General features: G+C 38.8%; 1 protein-coding gene across 1 annotated transcript; it reads left to right on the forward strand.

Moving 5' to 3' along the window:
* Positions 1-578: 578 nt before the first annotated feature.
* Positions 579-7590, forward strand: chrdl2 (chordin-like 2). Its single transcript, XM_051402145.1, has 11 exons — positions 579-734; positions 1163-1275; positions 1463-1556; positions 1663-1808; positions 3752-3845; positions 4211-4272; positions 4879-5047; positions 5171-5359; positions 5465-5638; positions 6330-6422; positions 6525-7590. Exons 1-11 carry the CDS (start codon positions 668-670, stop codon positions 6656-6658), a joined length of 1335 nt encoding a protein of 444 aa, XP_051258105.1. The 5' UTR covers positions 579-667; the 3' UTR covers positions 6659-7590.
* Positions 7591-9277: the final 1687 nt, after the last annotated feature.

Below are 9277 nucleotides of genomic sequence, written 5' to 3' on the forward strand. Positions count from 1 at the left end.
CACAACTGGTACTTGTCCTTTACTTGAGTGCTTCCATTTTAAGTTACCTTCTACTTTTACTTCACTACATATCAGAGGTAAATATTGTACTTTTTACATTTATCTGACATCCGTAGTAACTAGCTCAGAAAATATTCTTTGATTATTAAGCTAGTATAATATGTAGTTAAAATTAAAATGCACTTTAATGCATTGCTAATAATAGTCAAAAAATAAAGTAGAAAACACCTTGAAAGGAGTTATTTTTGATACTTTAAGTCCCTTTAGCTGCTAATACTTAAGTATTTTTACTTAAGCAGCATTATGAAAGCAGGACTTTTACTTGTATTCGGGCTTTTTTGTGTGTGTGTGTGTGTGTGTGTGTGTGTGTGTGTGTGTGTGTGTGTGTGTGTGTGTGTAAAATCGTTACTTACACTTAAAACATCCCACACTTCCTCTGTTATTTGCTCCATATCTCATCTCTTTTCGGGTCATGCCTCCAGTCTGCTGCCATCCCTGTTCTCGATCCGGCGCTACCTCTTCTGTCCTGAGGGGGGCGCCAGAGATCAACCGAGGAAAATGCTGGACTTTCTTTTATGCCTGTTTCACACTGTCCTGCAGTTTTTGCCTCCCTCGCAGAAACACATATTTATTGCGCGTTGAAGACTCAGTCACGCACATGTAAAAGATGAAGTCCACGTTTTTGTTCTGTTTCATCATTTGGTTTGCAGATGCGGAGCTAAAACCCCGGAAAGGTAAGACCAGACCCTGCTGATGCTTATTCTGTCCTGATCAAACGTGTGGGCTTTAAAAGAAGGAAAAGCATGAAAATGTGACTCAGACAAGGAAAGTTTAGTCGGACTTTGCCAAAAAGAAAAAACTGAGGTGATATTTTAAAAATGAACATCCTCTATTGCTCTACATATAAGTTGGTGTTTTGGGGTGAAGTTTATTCTGCCACCAAAAGTTAAATCATGACTTCTGTTTGCGTTAATGCTTATTATGGCCTGTAGTGGGATCAGTGCAGTTTCACGTCCCCCTCTAGTTTGCATTACTTGGAGCTGATTGTGGCTTTGGACCCAATGTTTTATACATGAGTTCACATGTAAAATCCCCCCTGTTCGGTTCATCTGCGCCATATGCGTTTCTCAGTACTCATCCTCCTCATTTTTTGACACCTCAGGGTCCGGGGTGGTGTGTACTTTTAAAGACAAGACATACAGCCCAGGAGACAGCTGGCATCCCTATCTGGAGCCCTTTGGATTCATGTTCTGCATGCGCTGTGTCTGCACAGAGGTACATTTTAACACTGACAAACGTTATCCCTGCAGAGAAAACATCTAAAGGAATATTACACTAAAATTAAAAACTGCTGGACTGTGTGAAGAACTCTCGAGTTTCTGACAGCCTCTGCTTGTAAGCTGTGATTTTGCTCTCTCTTTCTCGCTCTCTCTCTCTCTCTCTCTCTCTCTCTCTCTCTCAGACAGGCCATGTGAAATGTAACACAATCAAGTGTCCTGCTCTGCCATGTGAAAACCCAGTAGCTGAGCCCCAGCAGTGTTGTCCAAGATGCACAGGTAGACTGTCCTCTTCTAAACACTTATCAGCTCTGAGGCTTTACAGAGATTCGCTTCTTGTTGTGACTTTAAAAGCCTCCTGTCCTGTGTGATGTGTCGTCTTCAGATGAGCCCAGGATCCCCGCAGGGCTGAGAGCTTCAGTGAAATCCTGCAGGTACAATGGAAGTATTTATCAGCCAGGGGAGACCTTCAATAAGCACGACCTTTTTCCGTCAAAGCAAAGCAACCAGTGTGTTATGTGCACATGCTCTGTAAGTTGCATCTCATTTATTTACTACTTTTGTTTTTAGTCAGAAGGGTTTTTTGTTGATCTGGCAAAAGAATATCAGATTCTAAATGCAGACAGTATGCATGTGCCCATGATTTTAGGTCATCCTACATGTAGTGAAACTCCAACTCTCCAGACTATAAAAATAAAAAAGAACACAAAGAAAACCTCAAATGTGGCCAACGGTGACTTATGTTTGCAATAAAATGTTTCCTACTGAATATTTATGAATTCCTGACAATCCTCCTTTCATTGGAAATTGCTCTTTTCCTCTTAAACAGCATATTTGAGCACTTCCACCACAGCTGCGTTTATATCACCAATACTTTTTTACATTATAAATATTGCCGGAGCCTCTAGGCTGCCATATAAAGGCCACTTGGCCCTTGGCAGTGGCCCGAGTGTGGAACTGTCTTATATTTCATGCACTGAAAGATTTTAGATTTATCACTTCATTATGTGTGCATGTGTGTGTTATTGTGTGTCCATTAGGCCTGTAACAATACTTACGTTAACTTATCATATATATACGGTATGTAATTACTGCCAGTCACAATATCGACTTATCGTCTAAGAATGTCACCAACATTTTAGCCAACATAATGCCAGAATAAACAGCAGGCTTTTCCCTCCCATTACTACATACGCTATAGCCCACCCCTGTGCCAAATCTATATAAGCGCAGTTTTTGCTAACAGAGACTGAGCGTTAATTTCATTTTTTGTTCTGGTTGTGTGGTTTTATTTATGTTTTATTTCTCAAGGATATTTTGATATTTTCTTCACATTCCTATTTCAATGTCTGATTATTCTTAAGAATTAAAAGTGCATTGCTCTTTGAGAGGGTGTGGTTACATTATTATGTTTATCATTATATCAGTGGCACAAAATGATCATAAAATGACAATAATATTGTTTATCACAATTCTTTCTTGGATAATATATCGTCTTACAAAAGTAGTTATTGTGACTACTATTGTGCCTGCCCACTAACATGCAGCTGCCAATGCTGTACAGTGACAGTGGAAATATACTGAGAATTTTCCATTTATTTTAAAATACTGTAGCTGGTGAAAGTGTCTTGCTTTGGTATCGTGTGTTGGCTCAGTGTGGTTGGAGGAAAGTTTTAACTTAGAAAACCAAAGGCAGATTGAAATCCTCCTGGAGTTGTCCATTAAAAAGCCACATGATGAGATGTGAGAAGTTAATTTTACGAGTTGTTAATTGGTGTTCATTAACGGATGTTTCTAGGTTTCCAAGGAGACATCAACAACACATAACAATAGACTGACTGTTAGGATGATCCCTAGTGTATATTTAGGACAGTAAAACTCCTGTTTATCCTTTTTTAAAATGTATTATATTCACATTATAATATTTCTCATGTCAATAGTAACCATTTTCACTACAGTGTCTGTTCAAGCCTTGATTTCAGTGCAACATGTTCATAGCTTTGCTTATTGCTATGGCATAACTTACCTTTATATCACAGAAGACAGTGGGATTATGATTATGATTTATTGCAGTTTTTAAAATGGATTACGTCCATTATTGGTAGGGTTGCTGGTTCAAGTGTCCCTGAGCAAGACACTGAACCTTTAAGTGCTTCCTCGCAAGACAGCACCTATCTCAGCCACCTCTGATGAGCGAGTGAGTCTATGTGTGGACAAAAGCCAAATAAATGTAATGTCTCTACAAATAATAAATGTAAATAGATAAATGTAATGTTTAAGAACATTAGATCTCTTAGACACTACGAGTGTGTTGTTTGGACTTTGTCTCTTTTAGTCCCAGAGAGATAAATACATAAACAAGTTTAGAGAGGCCTGCAGAAACCTTGGAGTACTTAAGGCTTAACTTTTGGAGAACATACAACTGGAACGAAATATTAAAAAACACAAAAACGTTCCTCCCTTTCTTTTCTCAGAATGGAAACATCTTCTGTGCTTTGAAAACATGCCAACCAATCACCTGTTCCTCACCAGTCTCAGTTCCAGATACCTGCTGTTTGGCGTGTAAAGGTAGGCAAACTCATCCGAACTGAGAAAATGACCATGAAATGAATTTAACATGTAGATTAGTCCTGTGCATATGCCTGATTAATAAGAATGTTTTTTTTTCTTCGATATTTATGTCAGAATAGATTCAAAATGACACTTAAATAATCAAAATGATGCTTTAAGCAAATCATTTGGTTCCAATGTAAAGCTAAAATAAAACCATATCAGACACAATAGGATCATACTGTATCATCATGATACAATTCCACTAAAACTCAGTATACAATGATTTTGAATACAGTCCACCCCTAATGTTAATGGCTGCCATATATGTTAATTACAGCATCCTCACACTTGATTTTGGTCTTTTTCTCTTTGGCCTTTAGATCATGGCACCAATGGGTCCTCATCAACTGAGGATGGAAACCAGCAACTGAACAGAGGCGTTGTATGTGCTTGCAGATTTATATACATAATGAACATATCTTAGACTGTGCTTTCATATGAAACCTGCCTGTCTTTGAAAATATATGTTAAATGTAGTGGTTGATAGCAAAGTGGTGTCATCAGTTGCTGCACTTTAATTACAGGCTTGGGACTCTGAGGCAAGTGTCTGCTCTGATGAAGTGTGCTTGAACTGGGATACTGATACTGAGATCATTTTAAGTTTCCGGGGAGCGGCTCTATAACTGACGCTGACCTTTGACTTCCCTGTGCAAGGGGACACTCAAATCAGTCACTTTCTCTTAAGGATCGCGAGAATAATTTGCTCAACATGGCATCACATTATTCTGATTAACTTATTCTGAGACATCCATTTTGCTGTGATCATTAAAAACAAAGGCTTCAGATTTTCCCTCAAGATCCTTGGACCACTTGGCCTGATAATAAAACTGAACTACAGAGTTGTTCTGTTTGAATTGCTGAAAAAATCTGAGATGTGGGTCGTGATTTACGATGATGCTCCTTCAGCTATCACTCAGGGGAAAGAAGGGAGGCCAATAGCTGAATAGATGAAAGATAACTGTGTTTTATTATATCTGTGTCTACAAAGAGACATTCAGTCGACCAGTGTTCTGGAGAGCAGAGCAGGGTGCGGTCTGACCGTGCCACTCCACCCAGGGTCAGGACTTCTCCCAGAGGCCTGAGCCTCAGTAAACTTAACCTCAAAGGGGCTTCAGAGACCACCGTGAAGATTTTGTTGCAGAGGAAACACCAAAGAGGTGAGACTTTGTCAAAACAGAAAGATCCTGTATAGGTGTTTGATTTTATGGACATGTTCCTCACAACTTTACGATCGCTTCCATATGTAGCACGATGCTCAGATGTTTTCCATTTCTTTTCAGCGTGTTTGTACAATGGCAAGACATACTCTCATGGAGAGATGTGGCACCCAGTTTTGGGGAAGGTCCTGGAATGCATCCTGTGCTCTTGTACTGATGGCCTGCAGGACTGCAAACGCATCACGTGCCCCAGCCAGTACCCATGCCAACATCCTCTGAAATCAGCAGGAAAGTGCTGCAAGACTTGTCCAGGTAGTCAAACACAGCTCATAATATAATGAACTGTTTATACTGACTGTGATGTTGACCGACTGTAAACCAATTTCGATGCAACCTCTTTCTGTTTTTTTTCTCCAGAAAGTAAAGCTGAAAGTAACCAGACTCAGTGTTATCTCGGATACAAAAATAACCTCTTGGTGTATAAAGTAGAATCATCTTTGAAAGTTGACCCACCCAACACAGTTAGGATCATTGCTGTTGAAAGACAAAGTACTGCTGAGGTTGAAGTGCAAGTCTGGAAGGCTGTAGAAGGTACTGTGACTACTGCTGGGAACTATGTTAAAGGAATAGCTCGACATTTTGGTAAATAGGCTTTACGGTTCATCGCTTTATGGCGGAGAGTTAGGAGAGAAGATTGATATCACCATATCTGTTTGTTAGATATGAAGCAACAGCCAGCAGACAGTTAGCTTAGCTTAGCTTAGCTTAGCATAAAGACTAGAAGCAGGTGGAAACAGCTAGCCAGCACATAACACCCCACAAAACCAGAACTTTTACACATTTTTGTACAGATTAAATACAACGTGTTCATTTGTTAGCTTTGGACAGAGCTAGGCTAGCTGTTCTCCCCCTGTTTACGGTCTTTATGCTACAAGATCATTTGAGGCAGTACTTTGCTGAAATGAACACCCACACTCTTTGAGAAAAAAAAATACAGAAAACAACAGGATGTTGGATCAACCAATCAGATTTGTTGATGCAGGTCCGCTCAACGCTACGGCTCCTCTGCGGGCCTCTGTGACCTACAGCTAAAGGGTTAGTGTGTCTCAGCAGAAGCATCATTCCATCTTAAAAGAAACACATGAACGTGTCAGAGCGACACATGTATACGTTGGCAAGAAAACGAATAAGCATATTTTCCATAATGTCGAACTATATAAGACAAATACACAGTATCTCTGCACTGATGTGTGATTCTCATCTGAGTTCTTTATTTATGCAGGGGTTTCACAATTAATGGATATTGGTGACCTTCAAAGAAAAGTTATTATAGATCATCCAGAGAATTACACATTACTTACGACACTTGATGAAGGTTTGTTTCATGATGCCTTTTTGTTAAATCCTCCTGATTTATTTTAATATGATAATTGTGGTTCTGGTGACAGTTTTATATTAATTCAAGTTTATTTTTCAGAGACATGGAGAAGATTTAAAGAGGAGGGAGACAGTCTGAGTACAGCTTCTCAGACCACAATTTGTGAAGACGGCATTCGGGAGATGGTGACTTTCCTAAATCCCAAGCAGATAGAAGGGCTGTGTTCACCCTAATAGTTTTTCCTCCCTTGACACTTTTTATGTACTTTATTCATACATGTTGCACTTTCCTGCATCATTCCTGTAATACAAGTGGAATTTCTCATTTATAATATTCTTTATTGTTTGATACGTTGTTGTCCATTATGTTTTAATCATCACATTTTTCTTTTGCAAATTATTAAGTGATAAAATACAGTATATAGCAGTGCTTTCATAACTGTTATAGTCATAAAGTGGTAGATAGTTCTGCCTCACGTCATGATTTTAAACATTTAGTTGGATGTAGGATGTAGCTCTAAACAAAATGGTGAATGTGAATGTGGAGTATAGAGATCAGAGTTCAGTATGCAGTCATGAATTTTGCCTCAGTGATGGTAATATGTGCCTTTATTGAACGATTGAGGACATTTTTCCATCAGTATTTCTCAAACAAACCCTTTGCTTTAACCATATGAAAATAATTTGTTTAGAGTGAGTACGTTGGGCCACGTTCTGTTCAGAATGTAAAGGGTTTTTTTTAGGATGTTATATGATCATCAGCATATTTATTGTAAATACAAATTGAGGTTATGTCACCTTATTTAAAGCATATTCATAGTTCTTGTATAATTTCTGTGTATATACATTTGACTGTCTGAATGTTTGAATGACGAAGCATTGCATTGCATTGCAATCTGCCAGTGAATGCACAGCTGTGTCACAACTGTGTATTTGTTAGTGTGAAAACACCAATTCTTTCTGATGTCAAAATATAGACCTACTGTACCTATTTTTATGCAGCCACAGGATTTGGTTTGTTATTATAGCCTAATGACATTTTACAACTCCACATACCAGCAATGTTTGTATTTTAAAGTGGTCATAGCTGATATAGCTGAATGCACTCTGTACCTCTGCTCACAGTTTTAACCCATAAAGATTTCTTTGTGCTTTACACTTGTAAATATGTTTATCTGATTTGTATTTAGCTCTAACTTTGATGTTTAAATGGCACATGAAGTGGAATAATTTGCATGGAGTCCTACGCAGTAAGACAGTGGGAATATGTACTTAAGACGTGGCTCAGAGCTCAGAGTTGTTTTTGAAGGCGTTGTTCGAAAACGATTTGCTGATTCATTTATGGTCTGCATGCCGGCCATAGCAGAGCCGTCCTAACACCGTCACCGCCTGAAGGCTTCCATTAAATAGAACTCCGGAAGGCCGGATAAACTGTTTTCCCGTTGGAGATGAAATGTTATCAGAGGTATGAAAATCAAAAGCAGAAGTTCAAACTTCCTTCACCCTTCCAAACTTGCAAACACACAAACACACGCACACACACACACACACACACACACACACACACACACACACACACACACACACACACACACACACACACACACACACAAACACACAATATTTTCCCAACACAGGCCTTCTTATAACAATCAGTTGTTAATCTCCTTGAGAGGGTCTGATGACTGGTTGCCTCGGTCTCACACCATGTGTAATCTTTCTTTTTCCTCTAAATGAAAGGGTTAATGTGTGAGGTTTTAGTGCCTCATCCTTAGGTTTCTACATTGAATCTGTCCTCTTAGTCAGGATGAAATATAGCAGTGGAAAATACCTTACACTTGATCCAGAACCTTATATAGCAAAACAACCCTCAGTATAAAAAATCCCTACAAAATCCAGTTAACTAGCACATTGTGTAAAGTGTTGGCTGGATACAGCAAAGATATGATTAACTAATAGCTATATATTTTTTTTATTACCCTTCAAGACAGTGGCCCCTTGAGTCCCATAAGGTGATATTTTATATCTTGTGTGCAAAAGGTATTTATCACTGATCTTTTATAGATCCTTTTACACAGATTTTTTTCATCGGTACACCAGTAATATTGCTTTTAGTCAACTGTATATTGCAGAATCACCATATTATTATACTATTACTACAATAATACCATAATATATGAATTATTGATTTAGACAGATTATGATAATTATGGCAAAAAATATAGTGTAACAAATCTATGAAGAATAATGAATACTTTGGCCAATATTTAAAAGTATTTTTAGATATTTGATGCTTTTATTATCTAACAAGAAGACAGGAAGTAAGTAATAGATACACAGGTCAGCCATAACATTATGACCTTCTGGGCACCCTGGTGGTCATAATGTTCATCAGTGAGCCTTGGCTGCCCGTGAACCTGTCTCCGGTTCACTGCTTTTCCTTCCTTGGACCACTTTTGATAAGTAGACTACTGACCACTGTAGACCAGAACACCCCACAAGAGCTGCAGTTTTGGAGATGCTCTGATCCAGTCGTCTAGCCATCACAATGTGGCCCTTGTCAAAGTCACCAAATCCTCACGCTGCCCATTTTTCCTGCTTCTAACACATCAACTTTGAGGGCAAAATGTTCACTTGCTGCCTAATATATCCCACCCACTGACAGGAGCCATGATAACCAGATAATCAGTGTGTTTTTTGACCAGAGCAGCAAAGAAACCCCAGAGAGACAAAGTTAGCGACTGGAGAGTAAACACAGTGGAGCATTTAGCAGCTAAAGAGCCAGATATTTCACTCAGGAGTTGGTGGAGACCAAACACTGAGCTAAAAGAGAGTAAATAAACTTATTACTGT

Source organism: Dicentrarchus labrax, unplaced genomic scaffold, assembly GCF_905237075.1.
Source record: "Dicentrarchus labrax unplaced genomic scaffold, dlabrax2021, whole genome shotgun sequence".
Classification (NCBI taxonomy): Eukaryota; Metazoa; Chordata; class Actinopteri; family Moronidae; genus Dicentrarchus; species Dicentrarchus labrax.

Excerpts from the sequence above, each read along its gene's own strand:
- chrdl2 (XM_051402145.1), top strand. The coding sequence starts at position 668 with ATGAAGTCCACGTTTTTGTTCTGTTTCATCATTTGGTTTGCAGATGCG. Across the intron at positions 5,048-5,170 it reads GCAGAGGAAACACCAAAGAG|CGTGTTTGTACAATGGCAAG; the intron begins GTGAGACTTTGT and ends ATTTCTTTTCAG. Across the intron at positions 5,639-6,329 it reads AGTCTGGAAGGCTGTAGAAG|GGGTTTCACAATTAATGGAT; the intron begins GTACTGTGACTA and ends TTATTTATGCAG.